Raw genomic sequence first — 18,216 nt, forward strand, 5'->3', positions numbered from 1 at the left:
AAAAAGTCTGTTGGCAAAGAGGTTTTTGATGCACAGTGGTCATAAGAACATATTCAGCTGGAATATCTTTGGCCATTCTCTCTGTTTTGACCTGTACATATTGCTTTTACCTCCTACTCATCATCTCACGGTTAAACGAGCACTCGCTCTGGTGCTGAAAAAAGAAAAAAAAATGCAGGAAAATTGAATCGAATACTGACAGTGCTCCTTTGCATAATGTTTCCGTGATCTACTCGTCAGATGTTTTAAAGCGCTCTCTCTCTTCCTCTCTCTTTTACAGTAATTGCCCTTTTTCCTTGGCTGCAGCCCTGGCCCGTGGTACAGCTGATAGTATCCTGCAAAGCGATCTCTCCATGTACTATCTCAACAAGAGTGTGGAGGATGGCACAGACACGCTGCCTCGTAAGTGCCCTATAAAAACCACATCACATAAACGTAACTTGCACTGTGAAGTCTTATTTTTAAACGAGACAAGTCTAGCGTAGATTCATTGTGGTTTTCTTGACACTCATGAGCCATCTGAAGTCACGCAGTGTCAGTAAAGCCAGTGAATGAGTTGGATCTTGCTATCGAGTAGAGATCTCGTGATATTTGATCCGAATGTAGGCCATTCTGCACAATTTTAAACCTCCTATTCAACTGCAAATTTAGGTCACTTACTAACTTAACGGTGGCCTGAATTGCTTCCTTATCTTTCTATATTCGAATTGAAATGGCAAAGGAATTTGAGGTGAGAACGGCTGCTAATGTGCCACAGTTTTGGCTGGTTTAGAAAGGAGCAGGTCTAATGGAACTCGAAAGATCTATTCAAATTTGACACCTCTTTTTGTTATGATATCGTGTCTGATCTGATTCATTTCCCCCTTCACTTCAGATGACTCTTTCTGTAGCAATAACTGTAAACTGCCACATGAAAGTATATTACAATCTTTATGGAGGACAGATGTTGCCTGACATGCAAATGATGATGCGCAATATGTTAGTATCATATTGGTCTTTGGCCTATATTTAAGATTTTTTTAAATCTGTATTGGTCAATATTGCGTATTTAATTGTACACGCCCATTTCCTTTATTTTTACATTTAGATGACCTTTGACGTCATCTTTAAAAACACTAATAATTTAAATATATGAAATCATTTTAATAGTCTTTTTTAAATATAATACTTTAGAGTAATCTAGCAAATATCAAAATAAATATTCACTTTTTATACTCTACATTATAAAATGAATGGTTAAATTTATTTATAGCATTTAAAATAATTAATTAGTTTTTTAGTATTATATTTCTAATTTATTTAGACAATATACTGTAAAATTTTAACATCAACCATAACATGAAAATTATTATCATTATAATATATAATATATATGAAATACATAAAATAATAGATATTAAAATTCTATACTCTGTTGTCTAAAATCTATTTTAAGACAAAAAAATTGATTTGATGAATCTATTATAAAAAAATATATAAATGTATGTTATTTGTAATATATAATATTTAATTTGATTAAATTATTAAAATATATTACAATATTAAAATTAATTACATTACTATTATTTACCAAAAAGTATAAAAGTTTAATATATGTAATTTTTATATTGTAACATTTCATACCGCTGTATTGTATATATTTATATATTTTCAATTTATATTGACAAAATAGTATGGAATTTTGATATATATTTTATTAATGTCTCTTTAACATTCTTGTGCTGCCACAGAGAACGGAAATGTAGTTTGGTTTGCCCGTTCACCCAAACAGATTACAATTCTGCTTCTGTTAGTAGGAAAATTATACATTTTATCTTTAATTGTGACCGACAGCAATTTGTTTCTGCCATAATTCTTTAATAGACATACGACAACTCTGGAAGAAAATTCCTCACTGGTAATTACAACATTGCGGTGGCGTTCATGTGCACTGATCTCATAAATACAATCATTCCGGCATGTCATGAAGGCTGCAATAATTCTCTGTGGTTCACATCCAACTATTGCCGTCATGAGTTAGCGCAGACATTCACATAGCACGCTGATCCCAGACACTTTCCTGAGTGGACGGTCGATTTATAAAGCCAGATGGACTGCAATCTGTGTTGAGTTTAAGCACTGTTCAAAAATACGTCAGAGCACGAGAACTCCACTTGAGCCGAGTCTGGTTTTCCTCAGCCAGGACAGTTGATAAAGGGTTTCACGGGAGGTACAGTCCTTTAAACAGGCCTACATGACGTGACCCATTCCAGCAGCAGAGAGTATGTTTAGTGTAAGTCGTAGCAGTGGAAACGACTGACATCAGTACATTGGGCGGCAGACAGACTTCTGCTCAGGGCAAAGGCAGTACATAGTGTTCACCGGCTCAGCCTTGAGATGGCAGATTAAATTTAGATTCTGTGCCCACAGAGACAACACAGAGAGAGAGAGAGAGCATCTAAAAGACTAAGGGAAGAGAAAAGAGCATGTAATGTCTGCTTTTACAACCATCAAACAATCTAAAAGGCCTCTTCGTCCACACAATGCTAAAATACATCTGTCAAAAGCAGTACTGAGGCGGACTGATAGACAAAGACAAAAATGCAGCCTTTGAAAAATACGCCATAAATGGAGTCATAAAAAACAGACACTCCATTAGGCAAATCTGTGACTTTGCCATAGGTTTTGTCATGCAAACTCTTTCAGCAACATTTTATGAGCTTGAGAAACAAATAACTTGCTTGCCAATGATACTTTTAAAGGTTTTATACACCTAAAAATAAGAATTCTGTCAATTTACTTACCCTCATGTCTTTCCAAACCTGTGTGACTTTCTATCTTTCTTCTTTTTGCAATAGAACACAAAAGAAGATGTTTTGAAGAATGTTAATGCTGCACTTTTTCAGACAATGAATGCAAATGCAGTTTTTATATGCTTTATTTCAAGTCTTCTGCAGCCATGCAACAACTTTATGTAACAAATAGACTGAAATTCATTCCTGTATCTTTTAAATCTTATTCACACTTCCAGATATTCAAATTTGGCGTATTCTAATATGAGAGACATGAGAACCAGAAGCAATTGGTGTCATCTGACATTTGACCCGACATGATGTGTTTTGATCTGCCAGAATGTGGGTTTGGAACAACATGAATAAATGATAACAGATTTTTCATTTTTAAGTAAACTATCCCTTTAATAGGCAAAACAATTGGGTTAGTTGTCCATCAAATGCATATCACTATCTGAAAAGCTTTGAGGACGTAAAGAGCAGCATATAGATCACAGGTGGTTGTAAAGGGAGAGCATGTGCTTCAGAGATATTGATGAGATGTTCACAGAATGAAGGAATGTCAGTTTTAGTCCATAGAGACCAGAGCTGGAACAATCCCATCATCATTAACCAGTCACCTCCTCTCTCTCTTTCTCAGTTGGCAGATGGCCTCTTTTGCCCACTGTCCTCAATTCCGCTTCCACTATGCATTTAATCAGCAGCTCATGCACTCTTCTTTTCCAATATGATATTACAGTCAAATCTGTTTGTCTTGTGAGAAAAAAAACAGCACTGTCTGTTTGTGTGTGGTGCATGTATGTTTTTTTTTACACTGTTGTGACATATGAAAGAATGGCAGCTTAGTCATCCTGAATCAAAGCAGCTCAGAGTGTTTGTGTTTGCCTGTGTAACATGTAACATGTTATTTGCCTCGGCAGAGATCGATTCGGTGAAGCTGGCCCGGCTGGTCTTTAATAAGCTATGCGAGACATGCTGTCATTGGCTAAAGGAGTTCCCGTATCGCCGCCGCCACTTGCCGTACTACGAGACCTCCATCCACGCTATTAAAAACATGCGTCGAAAGATGGAAGACAAACACGTCGTCATTCCTGACTTCAACACACTTTTCAATCTACAGGTATGACCTTGATTGTGACTTTGAATGACCTTTTATTTTTCACCAAATATAATGTACACTACTGTTTAAAAGTCTGGGGTCAGTAAGTTGATTTGTTTTTAAGAAATTAGTATTTGTATTCAGCATGGATGCATTAAATTTATCAAAAGTTACAGTACAGACATTTATTACGTTACAAAAGATTTCAAATAAATGCTGTTCCTATTAACTTTCTATTAGTGCTGTCAAAATTAGCGCATTAACTGCGGTCAGATGAGATGTTGTGAGGCCATATATCAGTAAAAACGAATTTTCCTGTCCTGTCAGCCGTTACACTGTGCTCATAGTGCATGCTCTTCAATTACACGCACAAACACAGTGGCGCGCGCTGTAGCCTGTATCATTTCATATTAAAGCGCGAATGAAACTACGAGTATCCGCATCACATTCAGCAGCGGCAACTCTTAAAGTAGTAGCAGCCAAATAACCTAACCCAGCTGCTGTGATGTCTGTTCATCAGAGAACAAAAGAAAAAAATATTAAACAAATGATTAATCAAATATTAAAAATATACTGTCTTTATGTTGATTCTACATTCATTTGAAGATTGAATGTGAAATTATTTAAATATAAAAGTATATTTCAAAATGTTAATGTTAGGTGGGATTAATCGCGATTAATTTCAGAAAAAATGTGCAATTAATTTTTTTAAACGTTTGACAGCACTACTTTCTATTAATCAAAGAATCCTAAAAAAAATGATCACGGTTTCCACAAAAATATATTAAGCAGCACAACTGCTGTCAAGAAATGTATCTTGAGCAGCAAATCAGCATGATGCTGAAAATTCAGCTTTGCACCACAGGAATAATTTTAAAATATATAGCAATAGAATACTGTATATTACAATAGAAAATAATTACTTTCAATTATAATAATATTTCACATTTTTACTGTTTTACTGTATTTCTGATCAAATCAATGCAGCCTTGTTAAGCGTAAGAGATGCTTTCAAAAGCATGAAAAAAATATAGTTTTAGGTAGTTTATAATAAACACCAAACAATCCAATATTTCTCTGATTCAGTATTTTTATTTTATTTATTTATGCTGTTTACAGTACCTAGAGCTGTCATAGAGACAAATATGATTTCTCAGGACACCTATTTAAGGTGTATATTTGTCAGACAGTATCCCCCAAAAAATCTTACAACACATTGTATTTATTTTATGGATGTAGAGATCATTTCCATGGCAAATTCTTCTCTAAAGTTTATTTATATCCCCTTTTTGATTGGCAAAAGATGATAGAATATGATCAGGAAATGTTTCACAATGGATTTAAACCTGCAGCACCCATATGAGCACCAGGGCTCAATATGTCCGAGGATCTACGCAAGCTGCTAAGCCACAGCTCCGACCCACAGGCAAATTCTAAGGCATCTAACAGCCCATGAATACTAAGGCTGTCAGCAGCTCATGATTGCTTTTCATCAAAAACTCATTTTAAGGCCTCTGCTGAGCTTTCCGCACTTTAACAAATAGCTCATACAAATGTGCGTCAAGGTAGATGCTAAAGCACGATACACTAAACATCACTTTTCATCGTAATAGAGTTGTGTTGAGCCTAACATCCCTGAAGAAACAGCATTATGTAATTTCTTTCCTGATTGCCAGTGTAATTTCCAGTCGAGCGAGAATGTGCTCCGTCACCAGAAAGCAATAAGTGCAGACGGATTTGCCATCTCGCATCCAGATCTACTTGATGTTTCAGATGAGATGTGTGGGCTATTCTTCCTCTAATAAGAGCAGACACTGTGGCATTGCTGTCCACTGTAGCATGAAACAGACCCTCCCTAAAGCACGACTGTGGGGAATATTCTGTCCTGATGGCAGCCTGTTTTATCAATACGCTCTTCCCGACCACACTTTACTCATAGACTCTGGGGGGCGGTTCTTCATCTGTCACATCTGGTAGCCACTTGATAAATGCTGGGCTTTTACTGGTATTATTGGCGAACACTAGCATCCCTTTGCCTTAGGCAGAAGCAGATCAGAGACCAGCCATAAGTGGACATCATTCAATGCATTTACATCATTCAATGAGAGAGAGAAACATAAACATAGTTGTTGTTCCACATCAGTGCTCTTCCACATGAGCAACATGACAAAACTAGAATGCTCCCATTATAATTAAATGATGCACACTGAGGACTACACTTTGGAGTAGATAAAAAATTCTATAAAAAATTTAAAGAACAAAAACAATTACGTTTGTCACATATGCATATAATACAAACTATTGCCTGATGTATTATCTAATGTAAATAGTGATTTTTACATTGAAATTATCACAATAAATAAAAAATAATAATAAAAACACAAAGGTTTAGGTGATTAAAAAAAATTACTAAGATTTCATATTCAGTAAATTCATATTTTGAATTTCATATTCACTACAATTTAAAAAAGTTTCAGGATGTATGTGATTTGTGTTTGTTTATGCATGTACATATGCATATAATACAGATTGTTGAATTATATGCTGATATTTCAGTCCTAAATAGCTGTTTTTACATTGAAATGTTCACAATGTTTATAAAAACACTCACAAAAGGTTTAGATGAGTGAAACTAAATCACTAAAGCACTATTTTATGCATATGCATATTATACAAACTAATATTATGCTATTATGATTTAATAAATTAAATCACTGAGACTTAGGATCAAAATCTGTGATGATTATGCATTTCATTTTCTATAAACTACAATAAAAAGTTGCAAGACCCATTTTATTGTCTTTACCTTATGATTTTACTGACCTGATTATCTTGACCTATACTGTTTGTTTATTCATTTACTTTATTTTTTACGTATGTCCTCCATCATGTTTTGTCCCCTTGTAGGTGAAAAAAAAACTTTTTTTTTCTTTTTTTTTTTTTACAGTTAAAGGGAGTAAGAGCAGCTGCTTTGCAGATCATTGCATGCATTGGACAAGATGTGGAATATTGTATTAACTTATTAATCAAAGAAAGAACAAATTAATCAAATCAATTCAAAATAGTTGTTGAATGCATCCACGTGTCATAAAAACCTAAACTAAATGTGAGCATTTTCATGTTGTCTCGAGGCGCTCGAGTAATGGCATCTCAGGGATTCTTCCATAATGAAATCCTTATTTATACCAGTGAGAGCTTATCCCGTTTGACCAGCCCTGCTACGGAACTAAGCCTTTTAATAATTCGTAAGCTGCTGATAATTAAAACCAATCGACAAGAGGAAGCACCAACATTTCATTTGCATATATTTCTCATGTAATATTTCATTTAGCTATGTTGACTGCAGTTGATTTGCGAACAGCTTCTGATCTGTTGGATGCCAGAGGTTGCCATGTTTTTGTTTTCTGTTTCGCACGGATTGAGAGACATTTACAGGGATTTATTTCAATTAAGAATGGATTGTGAGGTCTTTTATGTGGCATTAAGCTATTTTCTGAATAACAGGGGAAAAAAATCAGTATGCAACTATAACAAATTACTTTGAATCATGATATAATCAATGAAATGAAAATTAGAGACAAATTGTTTTATTATTGTCACAGTCATTTTATAAGTAAAGCTAACAGAAGTATGTGTGTTTAGGATCAGGAAGAGCAGGCTTTTTTCGCTGTGTTTGATGGTCATGGCGGGCTGGATGCTGCCATCTATGCCGCCAATCACCTGCACGTAAACCTGGTCAGACAAGAAATGTTCAGTCAAGACCCTAGAGAGGCTCTGTGTCACTGCTTCAAACTTACAGATGAGCGGTTCATACAGAAGGCGTCACGTGAGGTGAGTTCCTACCGCACAAACACTGTCAGACATCAAGATGCTCATATCAGCCCTTTTTGCATTGACAATGTCTGTATGAATCCATATCTCTGGAACAGAACATGCGCTGTGGCACCACAGGGGTCGTGACCTTTCTGAGGGGTCGCACGCTGTACGTAGCCTGGCTGGGTGACTCACAGGTCATGATGGTGAAGAGAGGTCAACCAGTGGAGCTGATGAAACCACACAAACCAGACAGAGAGGTGAGAAAGACTGGACACTCAAAGCTATTTCTTATTATTTAAAAAAATTGTAATTTTTTTTTACATTTAATTCAATTCAATTTAATTTAATTTAATTTTAATTTTAATTTTAATTTTAATTTTAATTTTAATTTTAATTTTAAATAGTTGGAATGGTCAGCTGTTCCAAGTCCATATGACAAAAAAATATTATTATTATTTTCACAATTTTTTTATATTTTAATACAGTTTTATGTTGTATTTAATTTAATTTAATAATTTGAAATAGTGGGAGACCAGTATAAAATAATCAGCTGTTCCAAATGCCGAAAACTGATCTTAGATCAGTCTTAGATTGGTCCTAATTGGGGCATATGACCTTCATTTTTATCTCAGTCGAGCTCTTTGTGTGGGATGTCCTTTAGCACAGTCCATTCAATTGACAAAAGTCGCATGTCAGCAAAGCTGTGTTACATAACGCACTCCCAAGAGTGGATCTGTTGAGCCGAGTCTTTGGAGCTTTATCTATATAATGAAACTGTATGTAAGGCGCAGTTCAGCCGATTAGAGTTTCACTAAATGACACTGAACTGAACATGACACTAACTGTTATGGTTAATGACTCCTCTTGACCATATTGTTTGTTTGTTTGTTTATGTGTTTGTATAGGATGAGAAAAAGAGGATTGAGGCTCTGGGTGGGTGTGTAATCTGGTTCGGCACATGGAGGGTGAACGGCAGCCTGTCCGTGTCAAGAGCCATCGGTATTGGACATTTTAAATTACAATATACAATTTAACAAGCCCTGATTGTATTTCTAGAAAACATTTTGTGTAAACTACTGTGAAAGCCTACATAAATTAGTTAAGTAGTGCTTTTCTCAATGCATATAGTGTTGTTCTAAAGCAGCTTTACAGAGAATATTGCTTCACAAATCCCAGTAATTGAGCCAACGGCATGAGAAGAGAGGTAAAAACACCTTAACATGGTTGTGAAAGCCTTTGCTTTTGTGCTCTTTCAAGATATTCACTTATTTAGGCACAATCTTTTGTAATTTAAAGTGAACTAAAGGTCAGTGGGTGCATATTTTTAGAAGAGGATGTACAGGCCACTGCAGAAAACCCTTTATCATCACACTATAGATTTCAGTATGAAGGAGACAGTGTTTTAGAAAGCAAACCCTGGCACAGACTCAATTTAATCAATGTAACCAGATTGTGCAGCTTCCACTTGGTCTAAATCAGTAGCTGCGTCTGTGTACTTTCGAAAAACAATATTGATTATTGTCAAAACTTAAACCACTGTACTGTTTCAAAACTTGTGTGATCAGACCAACTGTGTGGTTGGATTTGAAAAGTGTACAAACTTCTTCATCACCTCAATAAATTATTGATAATGTATCAGTATACTTTACAGTATGTACATTAGCCAGTGTAAGATTATGGCTTTCAGGCTAATGAACGTTGCTGCAATAACAAAGGCTGACCTCCTGCAAAATCCTTAGGCAGCGTTCCCACGACTTCCTGCCCAGAAACCATTTCACTCCCTAAATGCTGATGGCTAATTTGTCAGATAATCCTATCAGTCTAGCATTTAATTCCCTTAAAGCTCTTGATTCATAAATAGGACAAGTGAGGCTAATTCTGCCATAGCCTAGGCAACTGGTCTTTTACAAACACGAAACAAGTCCAGAACATGTCCGAATCATATTTTACTCAAAAAATCAAAAGAAGCAATTAAGAAATTCTGTTTAGTTTAACGAAAATATTGAAGCATATTTTAGCACATTTTTGCCTTTTTTGCATTATGGCATTATTTGCATGGCAGTTAACTATTGCTGATTCTGAAAAAAATGTGATGTGATTTAACTTGTCACTTTGCTATATATTTTTAATAATAAAAATATATTTATATTTAAAATGTTGTATTTGTTGATTTTAGTTAAAAACAAAATTCCTAGTGCGTTACAGCAGTGAAAATATTGGTTGAAAAAGTTTTTACTAAAACTATCATTTTATTTAAAATTTAGTATTTGTTATAACGACTTTTAATATATTTAACAATAAGGAATTCACACTTTGCAAAGACAAGACCCACCCCCCTTAGTTACTGTTGCTATGTCCAACAAGCCATGCCCCTCTTACACCACACATTGAAAAACAGTGTGAAAAATATATTGTGGAGCAAAGAGGACACTTGACACTTGTTACTTCTGGTATGAAACAAAGTCTTAGCTTTCAAATTTTGTCATTTAAGAATTTCAAACAATAAATACCGTTTTGTGGCTCTTTAATGTGTCGTGACAGATCGCTGTGGCACCTGAACCGATCATCTTTTCATATTTACTTAAAGCATGAAATAAACATGAATGAACATCAGAATGTATTTTATTTCAAACACAGAAAGGCGTTAATACACACCATTTTTCAAGTTTAAGTCCACCGAAGTTAATCTACTCTCCTGTCTGTTTTGTTTGTCGGAAAAAAATGGCGAATTCGTTGTTAGGATTGGTCAGATCGCCTGTCAGTCAAACTCACAGCGAAGGGTCAATTGACAATTGCCATTGACAAATTTCCTGAAATCTATATTTTTTGTGATATTCACTCTCAGTTGATTTACTTTGATTTTTCTTTTGTATGTGCAGGTGATTCAGAACACAAGCCCTATATCTGTGGAGACGCTGACTACTCCACCTTCAACCTGGATGGCAGCGAGGACTACTTGATCCTGGCCTGCGACGGCTTCTACGACACAGTGAATCCAGAAGAAGCTGTGCGAGTCGTCAGCGACCACTTGCAGGAGAACAACGGGGACACCGCCATGGTGGCCCACAAGCTAGTGGCCTCGGCCCGAGACGCGGGGTCAAGCGACAATATCACGGTCATCGTGGTGTTCCTCAGGGACCCCCGTTTGCCCCCACCCTCAGATGAACCGGAGGAGGAGCAGGAAGAGGAGCTGGTGGGGGACACGGGAGAGGAGGAAGAGGAAGTGGAGTCCTTGCAGAGTGAGCTGGTGTGTCAAGACGGAGGGGCGGAGAATGGAGGAAAGAACCGGGCCGGCTGGCCACTCCAGCAGTGCTCTGCGCCGGCCGACCTGGCCTACGAAGACCGCATGGATTCGTTTACGGACAGAACAAGTCTGAGCATCATGGGGCCGGACCTGCGTGCAGAGACTGGCTGCTTCAGGCTCCCAGCTTCATCCAGCCTCCCCCCGACGAGAACCGTCATGCCAGACCTCATACCTCCCTACGGGGGGGCCGGCGCGGCCTGGCGCCCCTACCAAGAGGACGGCCCCTCTGGGTACAGGCAAAAGCCCCAGCCTAAACCCAGAGTGCCCTCCTACATGCAGACCACCTCAGATGGACAATTGTTGGAGGTGGCTGCGCTCTTCCCTCAGGAGGGCCGGAGGAAGAGGCGGCTGGAGATCATGCCGCTGAGGAGGGAATCGCAGCGCCTGATCCGGAGGGCTAGAGAAAGTCACGGTCCTCTGAGCTGCTTCCCAAGCGTGCCCTATCCTCTCCGCTCTCCAGAGAGGAAGCCTGGGATAGCCTTTCCCCATGTAACCCACAGCAAAAGGGTCTAATCGACAACTTCCTTGCCCCATCATGCCGCCCTCCGTCCCTGAAGCTAAAACGCGCTCATTTTACATGACATTTCACAACACATGACGTGGGCGTACACACACATACATGCATACTCTGTTCCAAAACCTAGTGAGCAGCCTTAATAGGCAGCATTTTGAGGGACCTTTTAGTCACCTTGTATTGGACCAATTTTAAGGCAGCATCACATGTATCCTTTGTGCAGAACACAAACCCAGAATTAAGAGAGTGAAAATCTTGATAAAAACAGTTTACTATAATTGACCCAATATTTGTGTGTTTTATATATAGTTATGCTCATCACCATGGAAGCTTATTTCTGCCGTGGAATAAAAATATAAAAATTAACTTTTTTTGGTTCACAATTGTGAGTTTATGTCTCACAATTGAGACATTTTTTCTTACGTTATAAACCTGTAATTGTGAACTTGCACTTTTTTCTCAGAATTCTGATTTTTTACCTCTCACAGTTCTGACTTTTTGTCTCGGAATTCAGAATTTACATCTCATAATTCTATTATATTTCCCCTGAATTTTTACACCAGCGTAAACTGACCGCATACACATGCAGAGTTCTGTCAGAACTGTGAGATGTAAGCTCAAAATTCAGAGGAAAAAAGTCAGAATTGCCGAATGCAAACTAAGAATTCTGAGATTTAAAAATTCAGAAGTGCAAGATGTAAACTTAGAATTCTGAGGTCCTGTTTACACTAGTGTGTTTTCATTTTAAAACGATTCTCGTCTACTCTGGCGTTTTCACTGCGTTTCAGAAACGATCTCTGTCCACACTACACAACCGAAAATGCACGTCACATGACCATTCATGCAGATACAACAATGAGCATGATGTTATTGTTTACACGGTCGCCAAGGATACGCAAAGCGAAATTGGGCAGCCACATTATTGTTTTCAAAAGTCTCCCCATTTTGGTCCGTTTACACTGAAACGCAACCCCGGAGTTTTCAAACTACAATGCGAGATGTAAACTCAAAATTGAGAACAAAAAAAGAATTGTGAAATGTAAACTCAGAACTACAAGATGTAAATTCAGAATTCTGAGAAGAGGCGCAATTAAAATACGCATTTTTATATTTTTGTTCCATGATGAAAATAAGCTCAACATGCTGACAGCAAACCCTAATAACATTCCTTGTGTTAATTATTTGTGTTGCTGCCTATGTAGAGGATTCGAATGAGTCCATTGTGAGGTTCCACAGAAGGCTGTCTATGTAGGGAGCAGGCAGCGAGGCAACTCACTGAGTTCTGGAACAGAAACACAATCAAACACATGAGATCCTACATTGCTTTAACGCTTCCACTCTCATCTTATATGAGCCAGCCTATCAGAATCCTTCACCACTCTAAGCACATACACACACACACACACAGAAGTGAAGTTTCAGACAAACCCGGTGTAGAATCAAGCAGTCAACAGGACTACAGATCTTATTTCTTATATCTGGTGTTTGATGCGAGAGACATGATACAGCTTTTGGTTATTGAAGCCATTTTAATGTTCAAACACTACAGTCTTCAGAGGAACTGACATCATAGACCTCTAAAATTAATTTTTTCCTTTTTATCTGAAGCGTATAGCCTACTTATTGTATGAACTGGTTACTCGAGGATGTAATGATGTCTATAAATTACAGCTTAGGATTTGTCGATAAATTGCAGCTCAGGCATAATTATGACCTAGCTGTGATGAGACATTGAGAAACGAACGAGTGGCATCATATTCATGTGCACACATGCTGTTTATGAGCCCACGTTTTACCTTGTTCATTTTGTTAGACGTGTCCATTTATCTAAAAACCATGGATGGTGCTTTTCACAAATAGGATACAATTTCGTGTTTTTTTTACTTTCCCATTGATTTTATTTTAATAATATTATGTCTTTAATTTTAATGTTTATTTTGTTTATTGCTAGGACATGTCAAAATTACAAAACTTGATAAGTGGGTTGCAAAAATTGCAAACCTCATATAAAATCAATGTAAAATAAACCAACTCATATAATATTTAGTTTGACCTCGTTAGGTTGACGGTCATCATTTTCTGAAGTGTAAGTGCCACTTTTACTGACCATTTGTTGAAAGAACTAAAAATTATTTGATTTTTAAATTGCTCTATTTTGTATTCTATTTGTGGAAAGTGCTGGGCTGGTTTTGGGCAGCTGCCACGTCGAAGCATTTACACATTCACCACATTTCCAGCCACCCTTTGATGACGCTAACTACAAATAACATAACCCACTGACAGACAACACCTGTTGCTTTTCCAATCATTGCCTTGGAGAGAAACATATCAGATCAAATTTAGATGCAGTATATATTCTATACACTTTCAGTTTCAAAACCAAAGAAGAAAATGGCTGAGTATTCATCAGGAGACACTACCTAAACAGTGCTTCATCTACAAGAGCTTGTTGTTAAACCCTGTAGAGAAAGATTAGTCCAAGATATTCACTTCCCGTTCAAAACAAATATGTTTGGCCAAACATCTCTTATCAATTATCTTTATATTGGCAAGCTGGATTAAGATTTGATTTATTGTCAGATTTAAGTTTGTATGGGATGTAGCCAGAGAGGTTTGCTTGACAACAGAATAAGGCTGTCAGGAGATGCTCGTAGTTTGAAGTGCCCCTCAGGTGTTGAGGACATGGATAGTTGAGTTTTAGCAGCACAATGTGTGCCTTTATTATCTTCAACATGGGCCTGTTTTTGACAGACTGGAAAGTGGATATTGAGTAAATCCGATCGCTCTACCACTTTCTTTTTTCTATACACTACCAGTTTCTTTATTTAGAAATGGATACAACACTTAAGATTAGGTGAGAATTTGTTGCAATTTTTAAACGGTACATATACTGTACTTTAACATTTCAATTTAAGAAGAGTACAGCGAGGGACTCCCTTTTAAGTATTTTAAGTATTATCTCTCTCAGTCACTGATAGCAGGGCATCATGTATAGAAGTTAATTGCTTTGGAAGTTCTGTGCCTGAAAGGGACGATTTAAGCAATATTTTGGGTTAGGAGATTGTTCACCCAAAAATGACAATTCTGTTATCTTTTACACACCCTTAAATAGATATTTTGAAGAATGTTGGTAACAGTTACCATTGACTTTTATTGTATTGACAATAAAAAAATGACTTGAGGGTGTGTAAACGATATGAGAATGTTCATTTTCATTTTTGTGTGATCTACCCATTTAAGATTACCACAAAAAAATAATTTTGCCTCATTTAAAATGAATCAAATATATGCCGGCAAGTGTGCAGAACTATGAAGCAGCCGTCACAATATTTCAAAAGTATAAATGCAATACATTATCTTAGACTGAGACTAGTGTGATCAAATCCCTTACCAACTTGTCTGTGCCATTATATTCAATCTTTAAGCTAATTCAAAGAACTTTGAAAATCAAATAACAAACATTTGGACTGAAGAATTGCTTTAATAACAAAATTCCAGTTTCCAGCCATTCCACCTGTAAACAGTCATATTTTGAAATTATTTAAAATGATTTGCAGTTGTAACCGTCACCATTTATCTGATTATTCATTATTTAATCTTCATACAGTACATTAAGATCACCACCCTTCTCACCAAAGTCATATGCGCGTTTTCATATTTGGCACGTATGATGATGTCACAGCTGTGATGACACTGGATGGTTCTGTTCAAGATATCTGTGCTGGCCTTGTGCTTGACACAAACCACATGTGTGTTTCTGATTAGCAATGCTGCAACCCTTAACCCCTTCCCTCTTACGTCTATAACTAGCGGAAAGACTTGTGCCATCCCTACTGTGCCATTGCACTGATCAGTTTCCATTTATTTTTATTTTTATTTTTTTGTTGTTGGCGGAGGGATGGATAATGGGCGGGGCATAAACGTCCATTACTTGTGTGCTGTCATTCAAGCTCCCTTCATCCGCCTCCAACCATGAAATTCACCCACATAAAGCCTGAGCTTAAAGCCATCAGTGCTCTCCTGTCAGAAAAAGGGGCTTGAATGGGAAGTTGATCTGTTATGGTGCATTTTAACTGGTCCAGAATGTACATCCAGATGTCGAATGTACTGTAAGAGGAACCCTTCAAACAGAAACATGGAGCAGGGTCAGTGAAACTTTTACCCGCATTAAAAGACGCCCAGACTGTCCCGAATGTATGTTCGCACTCTACCGTCCATTATGAGATTCGCCACCGGATTTTCTACCCTTTGAGGGAGTTTCTAAGCATGTCACCGGCTGCCCTGCCAGATGTATCATGCCTCGTAAATCCTAGATCTGCACTAGAAGCGGAAAATGTTCCCTGGTCCCCTCACGGCCTTCGAGACGGGATTGATGACCAGAGATTGATGAGTGCAGCTCACAGGACACGGACCTCGCGATGAAGCTGCGCTCGAGATGATATATACGGCGTAGATTCAGAGATAACCTTCCCCTTTCGCCCTCAAACATCATGTACAATCTCCCTCACGATCATTCCTCTAGCACCTCGTACGGGGCTCAAATTATGTATCAGAAGTGTAGTAACTTACATATATTGTATACATGTATGTGTGTTTTGAGCGTGTGCGTGAGTGCGCGTAACATTTGGGATGTGTATGTGACGTCTGTCTTCTAAATGTGCTATTTTAATCACCACTGATAACTCAGATGGATACAGAAGTCTGTAATGCTTTTCAGTAACCCGTGGCTCCGCCCCCTTCTCGCTGAAGTACGTACTTGAAAACTACTTGGATGCACGCGAAGTCTTAACAGATCTGTAATACAGTCAACAGGCTCTCGCTTATTCACCGAGTGGTAATGAGTCAAAGGACCAAAATTTTCGGACGGTTCGTTTCAGTGAAGAACATCTCACTTCATCTTCACGGAGGTCTTGAGCCTTGGCCCCCCGTGGACTGACTGTTAGACTCAGCGTTTCCCCTGTTAGCGATAGTTTCTGCGTCGAGGCCGCGCTCTCGATCTTTCTTGACGGTTAGCCCTCCTCACTTGCTGTCACTGCTTTTGTCCATGTACTGTTCAGTACTGCTCTTTTTCTGCTAGCAATAATGAACCTACGCAAGCCATGAGTGAAGAGAGCTCTTCAAAGTGCTTGTCTTCTCTAAAGCAAAGCTGAGGAAGGGTTTCCAGACAACTTAGATGGGGGGAAAAAACAAACGTATCTTTAAAAAGAAACCTATGTTACTGATGGTCATCACTGTATTCTATTAAACCTGTGTTGATGAGAAACCACTACTGTACTCTCAGAGCTTTTGTTTTTTAATGGGATGCATGATAGTTTTCATGGACTGGTCAGTGCTTGATTTCAACTGTGAGAAGATTTCTGATGAATCATACTTTGGTCAAATTGTTATTATAACCAGGTGAGCAGGAAGTCGGTCAGATTTGAAACATGAACAAATGAACACGGTGATGATGTAATTCATTACATCACTTTGATGTAATTCATTATTTAAATAGCTTCCAGTTTCAGACTTTAACAACAAAAAAGGTATTTTTTTCTGAAGTGCTGGGTCAAATCCATAAAACATAGCTACATTTTGTAGATTTGATGTTATGGAAGGCATACCAATGGGCAAAAACTGCGTGTCAATATGCGGTTTCGTCAAATATCATTTTGTGAGATGGAGGTAGTTAAATATATGAAATTTAAATTAAATATAGGCTATGTTCAGTTTTTCTCACATGCAACAACAACAACAGCAGCAAAAAGTGACTCTTATAGTTAGGCGAATTTTCGCATGCAAAATCCAGTAATTTCAAAAGGAATCCACACGATCATGAATTTTGCATGAGGGCAAAAGATTTCCCAACAAAACTTTCACAATGGGTTCTCAAACGAACTTTGCCAGGTTGACCAACAGAAAGCTGTTTGGTTTGGAAGTGATGGGATAAATGTAATTTTTAAAAGTTAATTATGCCTTTTTAAGAAAAGTCTGAATTGTGAGACAAATGTTGCAGTTACCCTATTTTTTTTAATGGAGGAAAAAACTAAAATATTGAATTCTAAGAAAAAAGTCAGAATTGAAGATTTTGTGAGAATTCTAATTCTGGTTTATACCTCACAATTCAGATTTCTTTTTTAAAGATGAAATTTCCCTTTTAAAAAAAGTTTTCATCCTATGTTTGCCCATTATTTTTTACACTCGGACATTAAAGAGGTCATGAACTGAGAAATCAAAATTCCCTTGATCTTTTGACATATAAGAGGTCATTGTGCTATAAAAACTTTCTGTAAGTTTCAGAATTCAAGTCTTTCTCATTAGTCTAAAAAAGCTTATATTGAAAGCCAGTCTGCCAAAACGACAGGTTATGGAATGTTCCACTCTATGATATAATAGTGTGAGCACCTCCGCAGAAGAAGATCAAACGCCTGCTTCTACATCGCTGCCTGTTTAGCCCCGCCCACTGATTCACACACGTAGTGTAAATAACGAGAGACGAACACAGGTCTACACAGAAACCCAAAGATAAAGATGGCTCAGAAGACAGCAAAACGCTGTGCGTGCCAACATTAGGAAAGAGTGGATTAACTTTATTTGTAATGAAGTTTAAGAACACGTCAGTAAGAACTTGGTCCTTTGTTCACTTGATTTTACAGTTTTGTGTTATATTACGTGATCCCTATTGCTTTGTCTGTTAAACAGATCGTTTGAAATAAGTATTTAAAGTATTTAT

The 18,216-nt window shown here is 37.5% G+C and overlaps 1 protein-coding gene across 1 annotated transcript in view; it reads left to right on the forward strand.

The window, feature by feature from the left end:
* The window catches only part of LOC107728886 (protein phosphatase 1E-like), a 45,695-nt gene extending 33,851 nt beyond the window's left edge, over positions 1-11,844 (forward strand). Inside the window, exons 2-7 of the mRNA XM_016539192.1 lie at positions 281-402; positions 3,692-3,891; positions 7,513-7,701; positions 7,800-7,943; positions 8,592-8,685; positions 10,566-11,844. Coding sequence (XP_016394678.1) covers positions 281-402; positions 3,692-3,891; positions 7,513-7,701; positions 7,800-7,943; positions 8,592-8,685; positions 10,566-11,503 — 1,687 coding nt within the window. The 3' untranslated portion in view covers positions 11,504-11,844. The remainder of the gene's footprint in view (positions 1-280; positions 403-3,691; positions 3,892-7,512; positions 7,702-7,799; positions 7,944-8,591; positions 8,686-10,565) is intronic.
* The last annotated feature ends 6,372 nt before the right edge of the window (positions 11,845-18,216 follow it).

Source organism: Sinocyclocheilus rhinocerous, unplaced genomic scaffold, assembly GCF_001515625.1.
Source record: "Sinocyclocheilus rhinocerous isolate Xijiao unplaced genomic scaffold, SAMN03320098_v1.1 scaffold397, whole genome shotgun sequence".
NCBI classification, from domain to species: Eukaryota; Metazoa; Chordata; class Actinopteri; order Cypriniformes; family Cyprinidae; genus Sinocyclocheilus; species Sinocyclocheilus rhinocerous.